We start from the raw sequence: 25,368 nt of genomic DNA, 5'->3' as shown, positions 1-25,368 counted from the left end.
CCTTCGCTTGTCTTGGGCGAAGCAGCAGAAGGGCAATTTCCTGTCATTTCCCCATTTCCTTTGCCAATCTCAAGAGCCTGACAGACACGGGGCGATACAAATGGGACGGGTCAGCCTTTGGGGAGTCAGCAACCAGAGTGGGACCCTCGCGATGGGCGAGGGCAGCCCCGGTGCGCAGCCCCCTCTGTGGCACACACAGGAACCCACAGGAGAGCACAGACCCCCGGGCACTGCCAAGGCTGGGGGGCATCGTGCCGCAGAAGCTGTGCTGAAGCCATCCTGCCCTGCCGAGCTCAGCGGACCTGGGCCGGTGGGGGGGATGACAGGGAGGCAAACGCACGTGAAAAACCCTTCTCTGAATTGGGCAAGAGTAAGCAGCTATCGTGACAGACAGTGGTCCTGTTTCTAGAAATCCTGTTGCAACAGAGAAACTCTTGGAATAATGTGCTGAAGCAAAGGGTGACAAAAGTCTCAGGTTCAGCTCATGTAAGAAAAAAAAGTAAGATTAGGAAAAAAAAAATAAATCAGTATTACAGCTTGGTCTATAGCCCTTGCTGTGTCTTAGAGCTTGCTTTCACTTGACTGACTTGTTAATTTACGGCCTTTGAGCTTTCTTCCCATTATATTAGCTGTCAATCACTGACATCCTTCCACAAATGAGATTACAAGTGTGCGTCTTTTTGGCAAGCATGGTTCATTTTGTTTCACAAGTCAAATTTAAGAGGCCTTCAGTTACAGTACAGCTGACAAACTGTTTCTTCAGCTTGTATAACAGGCTGAAGCACCAGGCTGTTCACTGCCTTTCTGCTGTAACTCGGCTTCTTACAACAAATCGTGTCAAAAAGAAAACGGCGAGAGGGCAGGCGTGGGCTTTCTCCGAAGCTCCTGCAGCCTCCTGCACGAATCCTTCCCTGGGATTTGATTGCCTCCTCGTGGCTACTGCCGTTAATTGCAGCTCTCTCCCCCCTGCCCCAATGTACGACGCCAGTTTAAGAGATGTCGAGTCCGTTTGCAATCACCAAAGTTTTCCCTCCTGGGTATGAATGAGTCACGTTATTTCGTGGTTTAAGAACGCCGTCATTTAGTTTTCTTGAAGCGCTAAACTATGTTGAGAAGCTGCCTCCCACCCACATGCCACTCCAGGCTGTTCCTCAGACCCCGCTCGCCTTTTCTCCTCCTTGCTCTGCGCCCCACCAGCGCCTGCTGCCCGGCCGGTTCGCACGGATTAGCCCTCCCTGCAGGTAAACCCGACCTGGCGTCCTCCTGTCCCACGGTCATCCCTTCCACCGACTCCCCAAGGAGGCAGGAGCTCCGCCGTCTCCCCTCCGCCACCAGTGAACATCGGTGGGTTCGGTCACCCACGGGCTCTGCAAAAACTCCTGGCACACATGCAACTCCAGCCCCGCGCAACTACGGGGAACTGGGCCACCTCCAGCCCCGCACGACTGGGCACCTGCCCGGCCACTGGCCAGAGCCGTGGCGGCACCCAGAGCTTCCCAGCTCCTGCCACAACCTTTCCACCTGCGGAGCCGGGGGAAAGCTCTGCCAGCGAGACACAGGCTGCTTTGCTCTCCTCAGTGGAAGTGACATTGGAGTGTGTTAATTAATCCCAGGAATGTTACGCTGCTGCCAAACAGCTTTATGCTGAAAATAATGGCAGCATTGTACTGTCCCACAGGGAAAAGGCCAAGGCATTATAAAAGTGCAATTTTACATTTCATCCATCTTATCTAGATCTTTCATATGCCAACAATAAAAAGGTAAGTTGAGCTTTGCTGTTTTTCATAAAGAATAAGAAATAATGAATTTAATTCTCAGTTAATCTTGAAGGGCAAGGGTGTTTTAATTTAAAACAAAACAAAACCAAAAACCCATTGTCAAGCGTAAAGGTTCTATTCCACCAGCTGTGAACTACAACAGTTTGATATTTGCCTGGCCACAGTTACATCCGAGCAATTGCAACCTGGTTGTCTGAAGCACCAACAAAGCAAGGCCCCTCTCCCCTGGAAGAGCAGCAGAAGGCAGCCAGCAAACAGGGGAACACGGGCAGCGCCTGCCTATAGAGAAGCGGCTCCCTGTGCAAGTGCTCTTGTCTTGGATCAAGAGGCACTTCAATACTGTCGCTACATGCGGAGTGGCTCAAATTGATCTGCAGAGAGAAGCAGCACATGGCAGCACCCTGGTGATCACTAGGTCGCCCTGCCAGCTTCTGTCAGAAAAAAGTTCTAATTCCTACCAAAATAACTGCATGATGCCCCCACACCACCTTTATTCCCATCGAGGACTTACAGCAAGGGTTGGTCTTACTTGCTTTGATACGAGGATTTTGTGTCTCTGGGGGTTTAGACTCCTCGTCACTCTGAAGGCAGGAGAAGAGATTGCACTCCGTGTAAGCCCACGGTTTGGGCAAAAACCCAGTCCCCAACACCTTGCTGAAGCACTCGTGGGGGAAGGAAGACCTCAGTCCCCCAAGCAACACATCGCTCTCCCAGGGCAGGACTTCACAATAAGCAAAGTCATTTTACATTGTCGCTTTTTGCACCAGCTGACCCTGGCAAAGTCTGTACGGTCACCAAGACCCCTCAGCAGAGAGCTACGCTGGGGCCCTCTTTTGAGGCTTTCTAAAGTGACGTTCAGTTTCAGACAGGCCCAGAGCTCAGCCCTCGGGTTTGAGGCAGCTGTGACAGAACAGCCTGAAGAGCCAAGAGCTAAACCGTTGAGACCCCATCCACCGTTTTTCAAGTTCACGACCAGGAGAGCAGATGGTATCTGCAGGTACGTTGTTAACCAGGACAAAGACTGGAACTCATTGTGCTTCAGGCAACAGCCAGGCATTTTCTGAGATCGCACAAAAATCTCCAACGCCTGACAAGCATTAATGGTTTGCTGTCCCTTCCGATCCAGTCAGCAAAGCAACCAAAGGTTCGTAACGACTCTAGTAACAAGTGGTAACTGCCACACTAACCACTGCGGGTTACAACCCACCAAGTCTTCCCTAAGACCCGCTAGATGACATGAGCAGCACCGGATCACTTACCTTACAGAGCTGGAAAGCAAAGGCTCAGATCAAACTTTTTTCTCCGCTGCTACACAGCAAAACAGTGAGAGCTACGTGCAAAAGCTGCAGTCCCTGAACACGATCCAGCCTGTTTAGCGTGTTAGCCCTAACATAACGACTAACAGATTTACAAGAGCAACTTCACAGAGACTCAACAAACAGGAAGATTTGCGTTACCTGGCTACCTCTTGCTTCCCCTGTTAAATCTTCATTCCTCTGACCCAGAAGTTTTGCTGCAGCACTCCCACTGCTCTCGCCCTGTTTATAGACTTGGATCTACTGTAATGCCCAGAGCTTCAAGGTGGCCATGAAGGGACGCCACCGGTTTGATTGCACCTATGGGGTTCCTAGTCTGCAGCAGGTTGATATGCTCAAGATCGGAGGAGATGTTACTCTGACCCAGGCTCTGGTTTAGAGACAAGATCCCACGCACAGCTTGACAAGCCATTATATATCACAGTAAGACATCACTTAACATTAGCAGCCATCTAGGAAGTCCATCAAAGCACATTTTGTTAGAAAAAACTTAAATACCTGTCTCCTGCTGAAAGCCTAAAAACACTTGTTAACCTTTGATCTATACAATGCAGCGTACTCCTGTCCAGATCATATTCTTAGATTTTTAATAGCCTTTTTACAATATTTCTCTTTCATTGATGAATAGTCCAAGAATTTTTTTTCTTTCAAAGACAACAAAAGCTTCCCACCCCCTTTTTTTCTGAAGCAACCAGTATCACATCTCAATGGAGACAAATTCAAGCACAAAGAGAGACCATTTCTAGCTCCAGACACCTGCAGTGTAACACTCAACTGCATTTTAAACCTTAAAATCAGAGGGGACCATTTTACCAGCCCTGCTGGACGTTACTGGTCATTCAACACTCCTCCCCGTGCACATGAAACATCTCAGAAATGGTGGTTCATTCAGAGTAGGCACCAAATAACAACCCACAACACATAGATCAGGCTACAAACAAACTGACTGAAGCAAGGTCTGGGAAAGCTGGACACAACACATCACAGTTTCATCCTCTCTCAGAGCTCAGCCTGTTCTTGCCCACAAAAGGCAGCTGCAGCAGTTCAAGCCCTCTCCTCCTGGCCCAAGCCTGGCTTCCCAGCAAGGTTACTGGGGCAGGCAAGTCTCCCACCCACCCAGACCGCCCTGTATTTCAGAATACACATTCAGAGAGGAGAACCTCTTTGCACAACTATAACACAATATATCATTTCAATGAAAAGAAATAATAATAATAAAAAAGCCTTCCGCCTACCTGAACTCATTCTGCCTTCCTTGCCGCAGAGCTGGTCAGCCTCGCACCTCACCACCACGCAGCCGGTCTCTGCCCCACAGAGCTCAGCTGTGTCTCATCACCTGGCCTGGCAGTGCCTGATCAGTCACACCTGCCCAGTCCTGCTCCCCTCCCGCACCCAGCACAGCCCACACGGCAGAAACGCTGGAGACACTGACGTTTTCCTAGCATTTACCGTCATGCAAGGCTTGAACTTATGCCACCTCCCAGCTACGCAATAACTCGTCATACTCATGTACCCTACCCACATGTTCCTTTCTCCTCAAGGAAAGAGCTTAAGTCGATAGCTGTTACTTAAAAACAGGCTAAAAGTACATACAGACTGTTATTGTGATCAATCAATGTTAGATTGCTCAACAAATTTCAGAAACGCATTCATATGGCCAAGTCCTACATATTTATGGGCCATAAGGCAGCAATCAGTCTATCTCTACTGCAAGCCCAGTGACACACCCAGCCAGCATGGGGGCTGGTAACTCTCCATGCCAACCTGCAGTTTAGCTGGACCGATTTACCAGTGTATCTGAGAGTACAAGGGAATTTTACCAACAACCAGAAATGGCTAGAGAACTAGGCCAAGAAAAAAGTCTGCATTTCAGTGCCTTGGCATGCAGCCTGTTTTGAATGCTGAACACCATTGTAGCCATGTAAGTTGGGCTTAACTGTTGATGAAACAAGCCACTAATTGCTTCAGAAAGTGTTAATCTGTAATTCTCAGTCAGGTCCCAAATCAGCGAGGTGCATAATCATCTCAGCAACTTTTAGCCCAGAATAGTTCCTCTGCCTCTAGCAGCATTACTCAAGTGCTTAAACTAATGCACATGCTTAAATCCTACACTGACCTGGGGCTGTAGTGAACACTAACAACCACAGAACAGGCTATCTGATCATCTTCACGATTTTAAAAGGTATACTTTATATCTGGTTTCTTAAATGAAGTTCCAGTTTTATCTTGGAATAGAATAATTATCCACTGACCTTAACATCTGCACTTTATCTTCCCCATTTATTTCTGTAGGAAAAGCAATTACACACAGCTTCAGATCAGTGCTGCAATTGAAGTTAACTTACAGTTGGGACCAGTTTAAATAAAGAATTAAAACAGATCACTGCTTTTCTTAATCCCTTCCTTTAACTGCCTTCTCACCTCTCTGCTAGGAGGAAATTTTTGCAACAGTGGAATTAAGATGAAAAGGTTCCCAAATAAAACTTGCCTCATCAACTTACAATATATAAATGGAAGTCATGCAACTTTTTTGCTGATACACAAACGCTTGTGCCTCTTGCTCTGACTTGTCAGAGGCCCATGAAGGAACAGATATTCTTGCTTCCCTGGCTGGCAGTTTTCAATGGTCTCTCACATCTTCAGGACACGGCATTACCTAAGGGCACCTCAGCCTGCTCTCAACTTGGTATAAACAGCATGACTTTTTTTTTTTTTCTCTGAGTTTCTGACCCTCCAGATGAAAGTGAACTACGGTCCTTTAGTACACAAGCAAGCATTTATAAAGGATTATGGTAATGCCTTAAAGTAAGTGATTACTTTGAAAAGACACCCGAGATACAAAGAAAGCATCGCGGCAAGGAAATTCACCTATTTAGTCATGTGCATGGAAAACAGGTGGTGCAGGGATGCTCCTCCCAAAACGGCACAGAGCATATTAGCCCTCTGAAGTATGGAACTTACTTCTGTTCCCTATTTTTGTTGGACTTATGTGAAGCCTAGGACTCAGTGAGCCCTGGGCTTATGGAGAACTTTCTTAATGGAAAGTGCAATTACATTGTTCCATTTCCATCCCACCCCAAGAATCTAAAATCAGAAAACATCAATCAAAGTATGAAATAACACTGACCAAGTATATATATATATATACTAGGTGCCCATCAGGACTCCATACTTGCCAGGAAGTCTCCTCTGTCCTTTACTCTCTTTGTAGCTGTTGTCTGATATGTCCTGTTCTCTGACATCACTGTCCACATTCTTTCATCTACACTGTATTTTTGAGCTTGTGTCTAAGGCTGTTCTGAAGCACATGTGAAACACACTGTACATACATGGCACTGTTGACTTTTAAGCCTCAACTCCTCCTTCATCAGATTCCAGCTCCTGGAGACAAGGGATGACAGGAAAATCTCACCTTAAGCTTTTTAATATGATCAAATAGCCCTGGTAATTTTAGACAAAGAACTAAAAGCTCTGACATAAGTGCCAGGCTCTCCTTGCTACTTTATGTTCCTGCAGTTTGCAAGCCAATCTCACACCCTATGGTGCAAATTCACACTTTCCTGGCAGTAACAAAAATGCATAACTAATCTTAGGCAGACTGCGTAACTCTTGGAGACGGGCTCTTTACTTATGGAGGGAGTGCTGGTTGGAGCCCAAACCCACTTCACTGGAACCTGAGAACCTACCTACCCCTTTTTTAGGCTGAAGGCCAATAGCAAAGAGAGGTACCTTTAATCCACACCAACTTGTTTGTCTCAATATAAAGGCATCTTTTATTACAAACAAATCAAGTAAATCACAGCATAGAATTCAAATGTCCAAAGTGCTTTTGAATTTTTCGAGCCTTACTGCCATAGGCTCTGAAACAACAACAGTTTGGGTTCAAGTACTTGAATCACACAAAGCAGAATTCAAAACTACTACCTCCTCATGTATACACATTTGAAGTGTATGCAGCAGGTATTTCCACTCATGAACCATTATATTATTATCTCATTTGCAAATAGTGCTTCAGATTCAACAAGGCGTGTGACTACACATTTCCAAGTGACACAACCATCCATTTACTTGCTTTAAAGTGAGGATAAATATGCACAGTAAAACAATCTGATATAAATAAATTTACAAAGATAAACAGAACATTTCAAAAAAAAGATTTCAGTTCTAGCTTACATAGTAAAAAACTCAAAAATTTCCTTGTATTTACAAAAAATTTATACTAGCATAGACAGTATTAAAAAAATAATTTGCATCTTCACTATTAAGAAAATCTATTAAAAGAAGTCTCAGAATAAATAGCAACAAAAGTTAAACTGAATATTTTTCTTAATTAAGGCTGAGGTTTAAAAGTCAAATCCTACAATCATCTACATGTATATGATTTAACATGTATAAGAAAGAGGATTTGACTCTTTGTTTTTTGAAAACAACAACAAATGTGCAAATATTGTCTAAAACATAAGTTGATTTGTTCTTGGACTGGTGGGTTGCAAAGCTCTTACACCTCTTTTGACTTCATGTGGGAATACAGCCCCAAATATATCTTCATGGTATCGCTTTTGGCTCTGCAAAGAAAAGAAAGGAAACCCAGGAGATTAATTAAATACTGCTAGCTCCTCCTTATTTAAGAGTTAAGTAACTAAAATGTCTTTTGCATTCATATGACTGGTTCTGTGATAATGGACTTTTGGTACTGTCAATAAAAGGAACCTATCTGAATCCCAGACACACGTGCTCCAGGACAAATTCTGGTAACAAAAGGGTCCTAAAAAGCCAGCAGACCCAGGCACTGTGTTTTCAGTGATGGGTCCCCTAATTTCTTAAACTCACTTTCCCCCGTTGGTACAATAAAGTCTCAAATTCTTGAAGTTTCAGACACACTGCAAAGCTAATGTCCAGGACCCAGACACTGGGGAAAATGGTAGATGTAAGAGAAGAACATCACATGTCACTCTTACACCCTAACCAAAGAGAAACTGTGTTTTAAGTCATGGTGGGTAGACTAAGCTGATCACTTAAAACTTTTTGACTTGTGCAATCTGCTGAAAAGAAGCTCATGGCAGCCCGCAAGATCTTGAGTGTGACTTTGAAGACTTCTGTAAACGATCCTGGAATACTGTCTGACTGGAAACAATGCCTTGCATATCATAGCATACCTTTAGCTGGAAGAAATACTCCTCTGCCTCCTGCTCATTGAGCTTCAGGTTTTTTGCAAGCATCCCTTTCAAAGTCTGAGCAACATCCTTGGCCATGCGTACGTCTCCACAGACATAGATATGCCCTTCCTCCTTATGCAAGAGGTTGCACACTTTGGTCTCCAACTTGCTTTGAATAATATCTTGAACATAGACCTTAGAAATAGAAAAAGGATCATTAGACAAGGTTTCTTAAATGCTACTTTGGCTATTGGCTTTTCTAAACTTAATGTAGTTCTGTGTAGTAAGGTTCTAAATGCCCTATCTATTCTAGCTGTGTGTTGCACCACAGCAATGGAGACAAAAAATGTCTTCGTGCTGTCTTTACAAGCCCCAGATTTGGAGGCTAGACCTGTCTCCTGATTAAACTAGAGCAGACTAAGACTCTTCTTTTTTAGAACCAGTTACAACTGCCAAAGTCTCCTAACTTGTCAGGAGAGTAGGATAGCTATAAAGAGGATAGCTTAAGTGCCGTTGTTTTCTCCAGTCAAGATGTCATCTAAGCAAAATTAATTCCCAGGGTCACTGTGTCATTGAAATGGTGATAAATGGCCAGAGCCAATTCATTTCTAACTCATGCGCTAATCAAATCCTGCAAAATTTAAGGTTTCTGAAAATGTTCCAGCTTCTAGTTTCAAAGGCTGTTTGCACTTAAAGTGCCTCTCTATATGGCAGTAAGTTTTACATTTACATAGCTTGCTTGTACTGAAGCGTACAGCGAGATTTTCCTTTCTTTTGAAGGAGTGGGGCCTTTCGTCACTTGCTCGCAATACGCTGAAGCAAAATGCTAATATTTTTTAAAGAACATTGTTAAACAGAGCCCAAATCTTAACTTGAGGGACCATTCTGGAAGGAACCAACCCTTAAAGAGCAAAGGAACCAGCCTTACTTTAGCTTTGCCAGGTTGTCTGGAGTAAGCTGTGTAGACTTCTTTGAGGACTCCCTTCCTCTTCATTTCCTCAGTTTCTTCTTTGTAGATGTGATCCATGTCTGGCCGCCGGCAGCCAAACAATAATGTCATGTCACCACCTTTGATCCCTGAAACAAACATTGGAAAGTTTGTCTTTCTTTTGTAAGCCCTGTTATCAACTATGACTATTCCCATAGAGGGCCCCGTTGTCACAGTAAGTAGCTGTGTTCTGCTATTCAGCTAAGTAGCTGTGTTCCACTGTATTCCACAGTGTTCCACACCTGGAATACTGTGTTCAGTTTTTCTCCCTGCTATACAGAAAAAAAAGACGTGGAGAGGCTGGAGATGGTCCAGAGAAGGGCCACAAAGATGATCAAAGGACTAGGAAGCCTGCTATATGAGGAAAGGCTGAGAGAACTGGGTTTGTTCAGCCTTGAGAAAAGAAGGCTTAGGGGAGACCTTATCACCATGTTCCAGTATTGAAAGGGTGGCTACAAAGAAGATGGAGACTCCCTTTTTACAAGGAGTCACATGGAAAAGATGAGGGGTAATGGGTCCAAGTTACTCCTGGGGAGATTCTGATTGGACACAAGAGGAAAATTTTTCACAATGAGAACAATCAGCCTTTGGAATAATCTCCCCAGGGAAGTGGTGGATTCCACAACATCGGACACTTTTAAGATTCAGGTGGACAGGGTGCTGGGACATCTTGTCTAGACTGTGCTTTTGCCAAGAAAGATTGGACCAGATGATCCTTGAGGTCCTTTCCAACCTGGTATTCTGTGATGCTATGACTTTCTAATTAGCCTTTCTCACTAAACACCTGAGAAGGAGAGTGTGCGTGTCTGTGTGTGACAGCTTGTAATTTCAGGGTTTTGCAGTAGGATTGAACCTGCCCAAGTCCTTGAAGAACTATGTGGAATCACCTGTTGGAGCAGGTTCCCCAAATGGGCTGATACAGGCAGGCCAAAGTGTTCCTCTCCATTATTGTGGCACCTGTGTGAGCGCCTAGGGCAGTCACTGAACATATAGTATTTACAAGGACACAGGCTGCTCCTTCCGAGCAACCAAATACCTCAAGACCACCAGAATGGGTCTCAAGTGGGATTCATTAGCTGTTTCAGTGCAGTGTTCAATCAGTCTTGGGATGACAAATCTCTATGGTGTTTACTTGGCTAATGTTTCTGGGTGTCTCCATCTGTACAGGTTTTGTTTGGAGGATTAGGGATGTCTTCTGCTGCTGGATGAGTTATGGCCCCCCCCTCGTGGCAACCCCCACAAGTACCTTTCTTTTCCAAGTCATAGAGACGCTGCAGCCAGAAACTTCTGAAGGGAGCAATTCCAGTTCCTGGGCCAATCAGAATGCATGGCTTGGTTGGCTGCTCTGGGAGCTGGAATTCACTAGCACTAAAATGCAAAAATATGCTCATTAGGTAATTAGTTTATGACTGACATCTCAGTGTCAGTTTCCTGAATGATTTTGAGCAGCACAGCCTAAGTTACCAATTTGAAAACAGTAATGGGGCTTAACTTGGTGACAGTTGCTTCTTGTTTCCTTAGCTTTACTTGCTCTATACTGGATATGTTGACAGTTGGGATGGTGTCATATGAATAGAATTCTTTCAGAATTTTCTAATGATTTATGATTTTACTCAACATAAGACATGGTAAAGGATCTCATCACTGGAAGAGAGGGAGTTCCCTCTCTTCTCAAACTCAGATATTCCAATTTGTACTCAACCAGTCACTTGAAAATCATATGTAAACAATGAAAAAAAACCACTGAAGAAGCTGACCTAAAGAACCGTTGTTTGGGGTGTTTTTTTTCCTTTTCTTTTTTTCTCTGTCACACACTCACCTCCGTATAAAGCATGGAACTATTTCATTGAGAGCTACGGTATTCAGCCACGAGCTGCAAACTCCATGGTGCAAAGGCCCTTGTCCATCTAATCAGAGCAAAGGAAAACACTTCTGTCAGTATTCAAAAGCTGTTTTTAAAAAAAACACAGTTTATACTTAAAATTATGGTTTTTAAATAAGTGTATATCTAGCAGTGATTTATAAAATAAGGATACACTGGTGATGATGATGCAGGATTTTAGCAAATCCTGACACAGTATGAACACCTGCACTGCAGTATACTATTCTGCATGTATCATGATACAACTTTTTGTTACAGATGTGCTTCATGCCATATAGCAGACAGTCTTTTTCCGAACAACAATGCAGCCTAAATATCATTTAAGAGATAAATGAAAACATCAGTTCATTACCTCTTGTCCTGTAGTTTACAACTGCAACTGTCAGATGAATCTCTCTGGGTGTCATGTCACAGGAGGAACTGACAGAATAGTACCTGGGTTTCAGAAATGGCAGCTGAGTCAGTAAGAAAGCTGTTGAGACCTCAGCAGAAGGAAACTCCTCCAGGACCTCCAGGATGTTCGGGCTGTTGTAAAACTTCCATTTGTTGTATTCTTCTGTGCTCTGAAAGCCAAAGGCCATCATCACAATGTTACCAGGTCATACCGAGTTCAGGAAGAGCAGGGATATTTGAAATGTCACTTATAAATAAGATTCCTGCTTTACATTCAATTAAATATGCAGGCAAATCAACAGAGAATTCTCAAAATTTTGCCTAGACCAATACTGGGGTTTCCTAAAAAAATATTTAATTTTTGAAAACAGAAGTACAGAATATGCACTATAATCTTCTCAGATACCAGCTCTCTCAGTGAGGATGTAGAAACTAAATTAGAACCTGTTTCTCAGCCCCCTGCTATGGGAAATCCACAAAACTGTATGTGCCCAGATTCTGATACCTACTGAACCTTGCTGAAACCAGCAGGAGAAGCAAGCACTTGCCACACCTATGAGACACTGGTTACTTAAAGCAACATCCCTCTTACTCTCATGGTACTAAATTCTCTGACAAAAATATCTACCAGCTCCCCTCCAACCCCTCCACCCGCAAACTGCAAAGTCTTTTAATGGCACTTCATCAGAAACCACCATGAGGCAGGCAAGAGAAACAGGCAGGCAAAGTGACCCAACCCAGAACCACAGAGGAAACACCAGATCTGAAGAAATCTCTTGATTCCCACGCCTAAGTTGAGCCACAAGACCACCCTTTCTCTCGCTGTGGTTGGTTTTACAAGCACACAGAACATGTAACAAAGGGATAAAAATCAAGCACCATCACTACAAAAATTTCTTAAGCTTCTGCTACACAGTAAAAGGGCATCAGATGGTCCAGTATATAGTACTTCTAACATAAATCTAGCCCTAATGATTACCTGACATAAAACTTCCAGTCTCTGTTTGTCTCCTTCCGCTGTTACCAGCTGGGAGAGTTTTTTTAGCAGTTGTTGGGAGGGTGGAGTAGTGATATCAAGCAAGTATGTCAAAGCCTCGGTGAGTGTGCAGGCTGGAATCTTTTTGTCACTTGTCCAGTAGCCACCTGGAAATGAAGGAAACAAAAGAACACTTGGCAATTCCCACAGCATTTGACAGCTGCAAAAAAAAAAAGCTTTGCAAAACTCAGTGTCCTTCAAAATATGAACTTCAGACTAGGTTGCAGCAGGTCTAGACAACAGGGCCCTTCTGAAAAGTGGTTAATGTGAGGTTTCAAACTTTTTGTAAGGGGAGGATCTGATGCAGAGAATTGCATGATAACAAAACACCACTTTAAAATGAAAAGTCTTTCTTTTCAGGAAATCATCTTTCTGTGCGTCAGAATCCTATGATTTAGCAGATTGTTTCTACTAACGTGGAAAAAGATGGTCATGACATCTAAATCTATTTTAGGACTCTGATATGTAGCAACAATAAGGTAACTCTGTTGATTAATTTAATTGCAGTCAATGGCCAATTCAGCAACTTAATTACAGCGTCAACCTAGGATAACTGTGTGAACCCTGGTGAAGTTACCATGGACTGCCAGAGTATGCAAAATCAGACTTGAGAATTGTAAGAACAACTAAAAGTATCAACAAAATCCCATTGAAACTTAAGAAAAGGATAATAGAATCAATTTCAGTCTATAAACATTCTCAGGAATTTTAGAGAAACCTGTCAACAATCCTCTGTTGTTTTATATAAACAGAACCAACTTACCATCAGTGCAGGTTTCAAGTCTGATAGCCTGATCAGCTGGAGGGGCATCCTTGACATGTGCAATGAGGCCATGGACTAATTCTGGCTGGTTGCCTGGGAAAATCCCAATATGTTCTCCGGGCAGGTAGTGCACTTCCTGATTAGTCTCACAGGAAAGCTTAACGAGAATGGTAACACGACTAGATATAGAAAAAAAGAGATCAGACAGACCCTGGTTACGTTGACAGGATTTCCCTTGAATTGCGCAGAAAAGGAATAAATCTGAATTGATAGCTGGCAAGGGCTTACTTGTGTTCATTACCAAATTATCAGACCAGCTTAGTACTTATATTCCAGATACTTGAAGTACTTGGATCAAAACAAATAACATGCTGAAGTGCTGCCTGATCTCTCCAGTATATAATAAATGTGCCTGCAATCAGCCAATGAAAGGAAGTGCAGCTCTACTGAAGACTGAATAGCTCACATCCTAAACCAGCTCAGAGGACTTCCCATAAGATGACTGCATTTAGAACAGGGATGAATGAGACCTACCGGAGGATATTGAAGAGGCATTCACAGATGCTACTTCTAAGACAGATGTTAGCACTGATTATCTTTTTGTATTTCTTTGTGTACTGTCTTTTCTCAGCTTGCTTTGCAGTACAACTGAATGCAGCAGCTTCTTGCACTATACCTTTTTGGTTTTTCAAATTTTTTTTTTCTGCTAAGGGGCAATTTTTCCTCTAAATAAAGTAAACATTTGCCTGGCATGTAGCATACCAAGCAAGGGAGAGGGACCATACACCTGACCTTCCACATTTAGTAGGTATCAAAGGGTCATATCACAGAGTTATTTATTTCCCTACACTCCTACAGACTCTACTGGGAAGTCAGCTCCTATCTAAACCAGAGCTAAGACTACACGTTCTTGCGGTCTTGTGATAACGGTTTACTTCTTCTAACGATCATACAAAATTCATACATATTTCTTAATAACTGCGGGGAGAAGATGTTTATAACCAGGCATTTCAGATGTTTAAGGTTTTAGTAAAATGTAGTATTCCAATATTCAAAAGAATGAGGTATCGTACCTGGATTTTGAACTTTGAAGATTCTGTCTGAATTTCAACTTCATGGGAATTATATCCTTGGAGTGAATGTTTGCGAGCGCTGTTGAGAAAAGAGGACATGACTCATGGCAATTTTGCGATTAGGTTTAAAATCTCTTCAAGTACTATGTAGAAAAAGTACCGAACCATGCTTGCCCTAGAATGCGATATACTTTTAGTTGTGTGTCCTATATGCATGCCTTCCGTGACTAAAAATAGTTCATCTCAGCTTTTGTTCTTCTGGGGCTGTCAAAACGTATGCTAGTTCTGCTGTTCTGATGTTATTGCACTGGAAAAGACAATGACTTATGCTACGTAAACCAATGTCTTTTTGTCTCTGACCACTGTACTTCATTATATGCATCCTATCATCTAGCAGGACTAATATAACTTCTAGAAAAACCTTTATAGTTCAGACCTATCTGAAGCAAAATGGACAGAGGAAGTGGAAGGTGGGAGGTCATACCTTTAGCCAAGTTCATGGTTTGAGAGTCATGCACTATCCTGTAATTCTTAGGATCCCAGCTTTCATCAGAGGTATATACCTTAGGCAACTGAATACTGTTTTTCCCACGGATGTTAAAAATGTCACAGGCAGTCTAGAAAAAAGAAAAAAATAAGGCTATTCATTATTAAAAAAAATGAAATTCTTAGCGTTGTCGTAATCCTAATGAGGAGATATCAATTTCACAGATTGCTATTTTTAATTGATTCTGTTGAGTTTAGTTATGTTATAGGGGTTCAGTGAGTTCAGTAAGGCTCCACTTCTATACCAGTATAGCTAAAAAACTGATCTACTTCAAAAAATTCTGATGTTTGATGCTGCCACCCTTGCTCATACCGACCACTCCATTATACAAAAGGTTTCATGGAACTTTATGTGAATATTAAAAAAATATGAGAAAAGGGACCCAATTCCCTCTTCAACTTAGGCAAGCAGTAGAAAAGAGGGGAGCTCAAAATTCAGATATAAATCCAGATGTTTGCTTTCCTTCATTTCCCCCCATTTTTATGGGATGCTAGTGAATACTGAAATAAAATGAATGAATGAACGAACTAAAATATGAGCTATTTACATAGTCACCTTGAACGCACTGACTGCCCATGTGCGAAAGGCTTCTTCTTGCCCATTGAGTTCATCTCCTTCACCTATTGGAGTGAGCTGAGAAGCCCCTAGTTGGGCAAGTTTTTGGTCAATGGCATGAGCAAAGGCACAGAACTCTGGATACATGCTGGACCCCAAACCAAACACAGCATATCTGCAGAAGGAGATAAAAATAAGATCACTATGTTATACTAAATGAAATGCAAAAGGACTCAATCCCATGCAAACCAAACAACAAAGTATTTTTACCTAATTTTTTTTCTCAGCAATTTCAGGGTGAGCAAGGAGTTCTTCAAGGTCTGTATAAAAATTCATAATACTTCAGGTTAGAAAAATACCCTGAGTTAAAACAAAAGTGAGACCCTGATACATATCTTACTCAAGTACATGGGACAAATGAGAGGGTTGTCTTTGGCCTCAGTCTTTGAGTTGAGCCTCATATATACTTCTGAGGTGAATATTACCTTTCCGTTATTTGGAGAATCTCCATTTCCAAAAGTGCTAGTAACCACTAAAAGAAGTGTTTCTTTTTCCAGGTCACAAATGTTGTACTCATCCATGCATAGAATCTGGAAGGTATAAAGCTCATGAGAAATTGCTAGCAGACATAAGAACTAGCATTAGATATCTCTGTGATTGTCAGATGACCATTGACCAAATTTACAAGGCATTATGCTAAATGAATACAAAATCAAAGTTCTAGTCCAACTTATATTTACTGAACGTTCAAAACACAGGTTTAGAGAATGAAAAAGCTTGCAGAAGCTTATAAAACTAGCCAAACTTCTTTCTCCATTTAGTGTGGATGATTTATACTTTCTTACCTTAGTGTTGAAGGCACAGTTGAACAAAGTGCACAGATTGTTGGCTAGTGTTTCAGATTTCCCAGTCTCTGTTGCATAGATTACAGTGACCTTGGACCTGGTTGCCATTGTTTGTCGCATGAGCGAAGATGCAAAGAGTACAGCCCTGGGGAGGAAAAAAAAAAATAAAAATCACATATAATTTTTAATATAGCTACACAGTAATTCAGATTGATTCACAAACAAGCTAGGAAAGACTGATCTTGAGCATGGTTTTTCCTTGGAAGATTGTTCAGAAGCAATACACTATAGATAACCCTGAATAAGAATCTTAGATATGGATATTACCTAACTGTGGACAGGTAAGTCTATGATTCAAACAATTCAAGTGGTCCCTACTGTAATAATTATTAAAAAAAACAACAGTGGAACAGAAACATCACAAGAACAGAATAGTTGGACAAAAGCGTGAAGACTCTTATTTGAACAACTTACTTTGCCAAGATGCTAAACTTTATTTCTTTTTTCTTTGGCCTCCGTGTCTCATCATGCCAGACATGTGTTTTCCATGCATCCACCTTTTAAAAAAAAAAGTTAATCTTCAGGTAAGAAATGTAAAATAATAAATACACAATTTGTATATCTTTGAAACAGCCAAATTAAATAGAATCTGTACATACAATCCTCTGTGTGCAAATATCGGATCAGTCTCTGTAGCATTAAATTGCATTTTACTTACAGCTTGAGAATTCAACAGAACTAACATAACCTTCCACAGTACAATAGATATTGCCTGATATTCATGAATCTCTCTAGTGAACTTCCATGTTCATTCAGACTTCTTCAGACCCCATACTATTATCTGCACTGCTGAAGTTGTCTACTAGAATCATATTTTTTTGGCTAATGTGTACCTGGTAGTAATAGAAGGGAGTGAGGACATAGTTCAACATCTCCTGGTGGAACACAGGAGTTATGCTCCCTGACATAGGAGGTACAATCCACACCCAGTCAGCTGGGCAGCCTCCTCGTACACGGTACTCATTCTGCATGTATTTCATGAAGGACTCAGCAGCTGAGTGGTGATCCATGATAGTCACATTTTGTTTCTAGAATAATTGCAAAAAGAAAGACATACATTAAAAAAGCCCATTCTGCTCTTCTTCCTGATGTAGTTAAAGTAATCCTTTTGCTTTGGTCAATATTTCAAGGACTTTATACAGTGCTGGGAAATAATTACTATCAGTAACCATTACATATATACAGATTGAGGTGGACCTTTGATTAAGGACTCTTACGTCTTTTTTTTTTTTTTTTTTTTTTTTAACATCAGCATTTTACCTCTCCAGCACTGGGAGTGCATGCTCAAAAGCCACTGACCATTTTTACCTTTCGTACTGTTATGGTATGTTAAATAAACTGTAACTGTAAATAAAATATATAATCCAATGGCTTTACATAGATTTTGACACATAGACACACGTGCTAAAAGGATGAACAATGTTGCCCTTAACTTCCTTTTCTTTTTCACTCCTTTCTGCCTTAACCTGAGATTTTTTTTCTAGCAACAACAGGAAATATGGATTCCTCTAGTCTCCCAGGTGTAAATCAAGAATAACTCTATTGGAATCCCATTGATAACCTCCACTGAGCATTGGTCAACTGGCACTATATTTGTTTAAAGCTGTTAGAAGTGAACACAGTATTCAGTGTCTCTCCAGGTACCACTCGTTGACTTACTTGGAAGCTGTAAAGCACAGCCACATTTATCTCTACAACAGCTCGGTCTTTCCACAATGATGAAAGTTTGTTTGTTTCCAGTCCCATTCTTCTTCCTACCTCCTGCATGTGAAGAGAGAGAAAAGGGAAAAGCAAATTTACTATGTGGGACTTACACCTCATGATTTGTCCACCTCATCACATTAATATGCAGGTAAAAGTACTGTGGAAGGGGGAAGTCAGTCTTATGTTGGGGAAAGAGATGGCACCAGAAACACTTGAGGTTAGAGGTAAACTTGAGTTACGGAGTTCTGGTTCTTGAGGCTATTCCAGTTTGGTAAAGCAGGGAATGGTTCTCTCCTGGACTAAATGGTTTTAAAAGTAGCAGTATCTGGTTATAAGTCATCACTATTCATTTGTGCTAATGAGGTGACTAAGACCTGAAGCTAACCACCAGGACTCCATTGCTTTGTCAACAGCAGACTGGAACTGACATAAATATACCTCTGAGAAATGTACAGAGACCAAAAGTCCTCAATCAGCAGGACTCAGGGTAAAATTGAGGAAGAATTCCCTTTAGACAGCATTTTTTAATTTTTTTTTTTTCACAGCTCAGTTTCACGATTCTATCCGGGTATTTGGAACTGATACTGTCAGAACACTGTAAAAACAGTCTTACAATCTGGCAGTCATAATCTTGGCAGAAATTCAAGATGACCCACAATAGTCAGGATAATGTGTCAGATTAGTGCTGAAGCGTTAGTGTAATGTAAATACAACACCCATCTCAGCAAAGACTGACAGCATCTCTTTTTCAAAAAGTTCCATCCACCAAGTTCATTCCCTTCTCAGATCAACACAACTCTACTTCAGAAGATTACCTTCAGGATGTTGTATCGCTGTACATCACAGAAGTCTCGCACTCCTATCTCTGTCCCCAGGTACCAGCCGTTGAAAGGACACCCAGTAAATTCCAGGCCTCCCACCTCAAGAAGCATGTTGGCAACAGCAGGCAGCGCATACCACTTCAGATCTAAGTCCTTAAACCATTCATACCTGTTAAACAAGCATTTTGATTTATTACATTATGTCTCTTTCCCTCCTTTAGGTGATAACCAGAAAAATCCAGGAAGATAAAGAGCACTAACTCTAGGAGAAATGACCCATGAAGCACAGTCTGCAAAAGCTCATAGCAGTTTTCATTTACAATGTGGTAACTTGGAATTGCCTCTAAAGAAACTGCAGAACAGTATTAGAGAGTTCTGCAAACTGCAGGCCAGACCCAAAGCAAACAGGAAGAAAAAACAAGAAAGGAAGGCAATAAACATGTTGTTATGAGCACAGCCATATTTTACATGTGTATTACACTGGCATAAGAAATGATGATTTTTAAAATTCTGAATACAATTGAAATGTAGATTGGGGAAAAAAGATTTCCAACAAAATTGCTGTTGGCTTCCTTAATTTAAATATAATTTTATTGTTCTAAGAGGCATTTTATCTTTCAGATCAATTTACCATAATTTCATCCCAACAAAGAACTCATAAAATGACTGCCACAGGCACAGGCTAATAACCTGCCAAGGTGAGGCAGAAGCAAAAATGCAATTATCTAAACCTTGTGTACTTACTTTGGATGCTCCATTGGCACTTCAAGGACAATTTCTGGCGGGAATTCAAATATTTCTGGGTCTTGGCCGTTTGCTTGGAGAACAAGTGGAACTACATCAAAGCGGCCATATTTCGGCTTCCACCCAAGCTCAATGCACAACTGTAAATAAAGAAAGTACGTTTTGGGGTTTTTTTAGGTTCCCCTGCCCCAGATTTGAAGATGAAAAAATGTTAACCCTCTAAAACCTACGGAGGTAATTTTTAAGTGATAAAGGTTATCTTTCCCATTCAAACAATGTTGAGACATGTTGTTCAAGTACTGATTGTGTCTCTGACTTAAGAGGAGCATTAGCTCACCCTGTTCTGAGGTGGAGGGGAGTATTTTTATATCAGGATTGTAAGAAATTATTGCTCCAGCCCGCACCTAGAACCTGTGGGGCAGAACATCCCATTCACTCCTTACCACCACACTTCCCTCCCAATCTGCATAAACATGCAAGAAAAAAAAAAAGAAAAAAAGACAGATGGGTTCAACAAGATGGAAAGCATTTGTGATTCTGTATTTAGAACCGTACCTGTGTGAACTCCACACTGGCAGGGTCTCCTACAATAGACCCATCTGGCATTTGATATCCAGCATATCGGATGAGCTGGCTGTTCCAAACACGAAAATCATGTTTCCCATCAGTCCTCTGAGGGAAGATAGTGATGGCTGATCTGCCCAGAGAGACAATCAAATCGCATTACACCACAGCACGACATCAAATGCATTCTAATTATTAAGACATAAATTGTTACCAACAGCAATTATTTTATATTTCTAAAATAAACATCAGTAGAAATAAAATCATTCATCCTCTCTACCCACCTCCCTGAATCTCCAAATCATCTCTTTTCCCCAGGAATTACAAAAGATTTTGCAACATCAGCCATGAAAGTTACAAAATCTCAAAATAGTTGATGGTATGCAAGACGAACATATAAGTACCAGGAGAATTAAGAGCAGAGACAAGTTGTCAAAATATTTAGATAGACCATTTCAGGTCTTACGTAGAGTTTTGAATTCAGATCTGGATGTGATTTTTGTTGTTTAAAATTAAAATTAGAGAGACTTACCTTATATTTCCATTGTTTGTGGCATACTGAATATGACGACAGATATGCTCAAACATTTCCTTCGCTGTTTTACAATCACGTGCATCAAATACCTATACGTTTCCAAAAGAGACATAAGAAAAAAAACTGATTTTGAAACAGTAATGTAAGCTCATTATTTTTCTTATGCATTTACAGAAAGGAAAGATTAAGGAAAAAAGTGAAATGAAAAATCAGTATTTCTCAATTTAACTGTAGCTCCACCAGGAAAGGTTCATTTTTATTGTTCTTATATGCATCCTTTTTACACGTAACAATCCTCCAAGGACCAAGACATGCACCTGGTTCCACAACATAGCTGGTTCCTATGCTAGCACTTCTACATATGTTTTCATTCAACTATGAAGCAGAGAACTACAAAAAAACCCCACGTTGATCTTATGATATGTACAGGAGGGAGTAGCCCTCAGCTGAAGCAACTGGCATATTTTACCAAAGTAAAGGACATTCTTCTGATTTACAGCAGATGACTTTGGCCCATAATTTCTAGACTCGTAGGTTACCTGTAGATTGGACCACTGGATTCTCCCGATACACCTAGGTGCATTCCTCCAGGCCTGTTTGGCAGCAAAGACCAGTTCATCTTTTGTCAGATGGTAGGTTCCTGTTGTTTCTATCTCCTTGGTCACTGTTTCCAGTCGGACCAGGTGTTCTTCTATTTTTGGCCTTTTGAACAGGAAACAGACATGGAAAGAAACAATGAGAATTTAATTACTTAGAACTGATTTAAATTGCAGACATTCTTCTTATATTCTGGGTCAAGAAGAGCACAGGCATTGCTGAAGCCATAAAGCTTTTGAGCATCCTTTTGCACGAGAAGACTTCTACTTACATCGCTGATTTTATCTGCCAGGATGCAGATAGATTTCCAGGGAGGGGATTAGCATCTATATAGGCTGAGATATGGCAAGTTTGGATAAACACAAGAAACGTGTCCCTGTTAAACATCTACACTCCGTGGATGTGAAACAGGTCAACATAAAATACTCTATCCTTCATGAAACCATCCATCACCTCATGAAGTCAGCAATTTCACTGTGCTTCAGCTGTGAGAAGTCACCATCATCTGCTCCCCACCTCCCCTCTACTGCAGCACACTTTTGTCCCCAAAGCATAGCTGTTATCCATTGCAGCAGTCTAAGGTCCAAGATTTTTATCAAAAAGCAGGGGGTATTCTAGGCAAAGGGATGTGTTAAGTACATAGGACCCTGAATACTACTGAGGAGAATTTTTCCTGGCTTCAGAATTTAGGAACTGTCTTTATTGAGTGCAAATGACAGAGCTTACTAGCCTAAGGAAGAAACTAACACACTAGAAATTTAAGTAGCAACACCATCCTTTCACCACCCAACACATACATGGATTGATCACAAGCTTTTCTGCATAAATTTTCAGTTTAAATTTGGATTTTCTAGATTAGTTTGGAAAAAATTGTCAAATCACAAGTAAATGGAAAGTAGAGAACATGCTAGCTTCAGCCCAGAAGTAGGATTACAGTGACTGTCCTCTCAAAGCTCTATTATTTTCACAGGGACACAGCTATTCTGAGCAAAGTAAGTAGGATTTTCATTCCTAAAAGGAAGTGCTGAGCAATTCCTTTGTCAGGGAAACCAACTCTAAAATTCTTTAGCTTGATAACAGAGAATGAAGTCAAAATATTAGGAAATATTTATCACAGCACAGACAAAAATTGTTTTGTTGGCTTACAGATAGAATGAAAATAGCCTGCACTGTCTGAGAGTTTTCACATTTTCAACAAGATGAAAGATCAAGGGCAAGCATGTAAGATAGTGTAAATCAGTGTGATCAAATAGCCATGAGCAGAAACAGAGAGATGTGCAAATGTAATATGCTGGCAAGTCAGTACAGCCTGTGTGTAAGACAGGGACTTTCAGAAAGATACAGGAAGAAAGCTTTGTAGAAGAGTTCAAAGTGTCTAAAGAAGTAGCCATTATGTGGCTGAGTCCCTTTGAAAAGTCTGATGTTTTATAATGGCATGAGCAAACACTGAATTGTCACTTGAAAGCTTGTCATGTGAAAACTTTGTCACTGCAAACTCTTGGACCTCAACCAGATGTTCCAGCTTTTCCTGCAACAAGACGTCTCTGCACCATGTCCATTTTTGTGAAAACACAAACCTCTTTTCTGAAGCTAGAGCATCCCTCTCAGCATGCTCAGTAAGCTTATGTGGATGATAGCACAGAGCAAGGTTGAGAAGCAAGAGACTGGCCTTCCAATCTTTGGCTAAAGCCTTGAGAGTCAAAACAGAGAACAAAAGAACACAGAGAAAAGATACTTGGAACAGCACAAACAAAAAGTATTATCCACATTATTCACATCTAAGACTGATTTGAGTAGGAGCTAATCCCATAACATCCAATGTTAAGAAAACAGAAAGTAACATTCTGTAAGAGAGTCCTAACCAAGCTGCTTATTATAAACATACTATAATGTAACACACTCCGAAGGGATGGGGCTGAGGAATGCACTCTACAGAGTCCCTTTCTGTATTCACAAGACCTGGGATCGGCAGCATATGAAGTGCAGTGTTTTATTTACCTTTTCTAATAGTCCTTATCTATTTTTTGAATGTGTGCTATGCATAGTTACCGATAGCTGTGAAGAAACCAAACACTCCTATAGTCTCACAGACAGGTAGAGGACTTTTATACCAAAAATGAAGGTAAAGTTGGCTTACTCTTTAAATGAATTGTAGTACTGCTTGATAAAGTCTACTGCCTGAGGTAAAAGCTCTGCCGGTGGAACTGGCCCATCTCTAGTACCTCTCACCAGGCCCTTTGGGGTCATGAGTGCCCCTTGGCAGGCTTTGGTCCGGCAGTTGATAACCTGAAAAACAATCAAATGTCAAAAAATAATGCTGCACTCTGTGTCTTTTCAAAGTTATGAAAAATCACTGTTCAGGTTTCCATATCTTACCTCCTTTGCTGTCAGGTGTAGTGTGTCGAGTAAGCTGGATCCATTTTCCAAGTTCCTTATTTTTACGTGTCTTGGACTTGATATTTGGTTTGAAGCTTTGATACCATTTTGGAGAGGGTTCTAGACAGAGAAAAGATAAAAATACATACTGTCTTCAGACCTACTAAATATTTTAAACCTTCATTTTATATTTTATTTGACCATTAAAATGCTACAAATTAAATTCAAGAAACTGGGTATAAATGTGATCTTCTCTAACGTGAGTATTTATTCATTTGAGTACAAAACTATTGACCTAATCCACAGTTTGATATGAAATGCAAAAAAGTATTTTTTTACTAATCAAACAATATCTACTACTGCAAACACCTCTTAAATTTCAATAAGGCCTCTTAACGTAATAGTCACAGTCTCAGGAAAACAGCGAACCAGACAAATTTGGAGAAGGGACGCGTTTGTTACTAAAAGCTGGGTTTTCAAAGGTGAATAAAGGAATCAGGCACTCCATTCCCACTGGGTCACCTCTTTTCCTTAAGTCTTACCAGAGCTCCTTTTTGTTCAGAAAAGATTTTTCATCCAAAGATCTCACAGCAGTCCTAACCTCATGCAACCACGGTTAGTCCTCACGTGAGAACTTTGAGAAATTTTAAGCAGTAAGCACAACCTGTGTGAACTGTTAGTATCAAACAATTAAACAGACCTCTCTCCCATCACTGGCCTTCGCTGAAGTTATGATAGGTGGCATGTCTATCCGCTTCTTGCTCAGGTCATATAGTTTGGCATCATCATTTTCTAAGCTTTAAAAGAGAGAAAGACAATTCAGTATAATGCAATGTGCTTAGTTTTTGTTAGTTTTACCTGCAGCATCAGCAGGGAGATGCTCAGATCTGTCTCTGAAATGTCTACTGAGTCAATAAGCCAACCATTCACAGCAGTGTGAGGGGTGGAGTGGACTTCAAGTCAATAGTAAAGCTACACTCACCCTTTCCAGATCACTATGTGGGAAGGGAAACAACAGGTATGGCCTGGAATGGTAAGGGTTGAGTATCATTGCTGTAAGCTAGACAAAGGACATCTGTACAATTATGATCTGGCCAGAAAATCCTCAGTGGAATTAAAGAGGTTGAAATCTTCAGGGAAATGTGTGAAAATTTCAGCTAGGTCCAGTCTCCAGCTTATTAAGCAAATAACAAACTTTAATATTAATTTCCTTTGTTTTCTCCATTAAGTCTTACTTTCTGAACTCCTACCTTTTAATTTGGGTATCAGGTGTCAGAGGATGTTCTAAAACACCCGAGAGGCATCCAGACTACAAACTCCAAACAAAACCCTTAGTCTAGAGAGGGCAACGATGTGTTTTAGCTAGCAGAGCATATGTGATCACCCACCTCCACTAGTCAGCTTCACGTATCTTCACATTTGAATATAAACTACTTTGAGCAATGACAGGAAAGGGTAGGGAATGGGCAGAGAAAGAATGGTATGCAATAGAAAACTGAAATAAGTAACAGCCTGAAAACTGAGAAATTTAATATGCATGTGCAATATATTTTATACAGTGTCTTGTATAAATTGCATCACATACTTTACCAACTTAATTACAGCATTAATAATCACTTTGCTAATTTTTATAGC

General features: G+C 41.1%; 1 protein-coding gene across 5 annotated transcripts in view; it reads right to left on the bottom strand.

Moving 5' to 3' along the window:
- Positions 1–6,840: 6,840 nt before the first annotated feature.
- Positions 6,841–25,368, bottom strand: part of NOS2 (nitric oxide synthase 2) — a 38,844-nt gene continuing 20,316 nt past the window's right edge. For 4 of the 5 annotated variants that reach the window (XM_069790843.1, XM_069790845.1, XM_069790844.1 and 1 more), the window contains 25 exons: positions 24,434–24,530; positions 23,734–23,853; positions 23,495–23,643; positions 21,300–21,462; positions 20,758–20,849; positions 20,217–20,358; positions 19,662–19,801; positions 18,912–19,086; positions 18,052–18,153; positions 17,226–17,420; positions 16,807–16,889; positions 16,333–16,477; positions 15,973–16,077; positions 15,758–15,807; positions 15,488–15,662; positions 14,870–15,002; positions 14,386–14,464; positions 13,313–13,491; positions 12,493–12,656; positions 11,473–11,683; positions 11,058–11,145; positions 10,485–10,606; positions 9,179–9,327; positions 8,251–8,445; positions 6,841–7,659 (listed from right to left, as the gene is read on the bottom strand). In XM_069790843.1, coding sequence (XP_069646944.1) covers positions 7,546–7,659; positions 8,251–8,445; positions 9,179–9,327; positions 10,485–10,606; positions 11,058–11,145; positions 11,473–11,683; positions 12,493–12,656; positions 13,313–13,491; positions 14,386–14,464; positions 14,870–15,002; positions 15,488–15,662; positions 15,758–15,807; positions 15,973–16,077; positions 16,333–16,477; positions 16,807–16,889; positions 17,226–17,420; positions 18,052–18,153; positions 18,912–19,086; positions 19,662–19,801; positions 20,217–20,358; positions 20,758–20,849; positions 21,300–21,462; positions 23,495–23,643; positions 23,734–23,853; positions 24,434–24,530 — 3,367 coding nt within the window. In that variant the 3' untranslated portion in view covers positions 6,841–7,545. Of the gene's footprint in view, positions 7,660–8,250; positions 8,446–9,178; positions 9,328–10,484; positions 10,607–11,057; positions 11,146–11,472; positions 11,684–12,492; positions 12,657–13,312; positions 13,492–14,385; positions 14,465–14,869; positions 15,003–15,487; positions 15,663–15,757; positions 15,808–15,972; positions 16,078–16,332; positions 16,478–16,806; positions 16,890–17,225; positions 17,421–18,051; positions 18,154–18,911; positions 19,087–19,661; positions 19,802–20,216; positions 20,359–20,757; positions 20,850–21,299; positions 21,463–22,934; positions 23,045–23,494; positions 23,644–23,733; positions 23,854–24,433; positions 24,531–25,368 lie in introns of those variants that run through there. The other variant, XM_069790846.1, reaches the window with a different exon arrangement.

Source organism: Haliaeetus albicilla, chromosome 9 (assembly GCF_947461875.1).
Source record: "Haliaeetus albicilla chromosome 9, bHalAlb1.1, whole genome shotgun sequence".
In the NCBI taxonomy this organism is placed as follows: domain Eukaryota; kingdom Metazoa; phylum Chordata; class Aves; order Accipitriformes; family Accipitridae; genus Haliaeetus; species Haliaeetus albicilla.
This window is presented reverse-complemented; position numbering and strand designations above follow the sequence as displayed.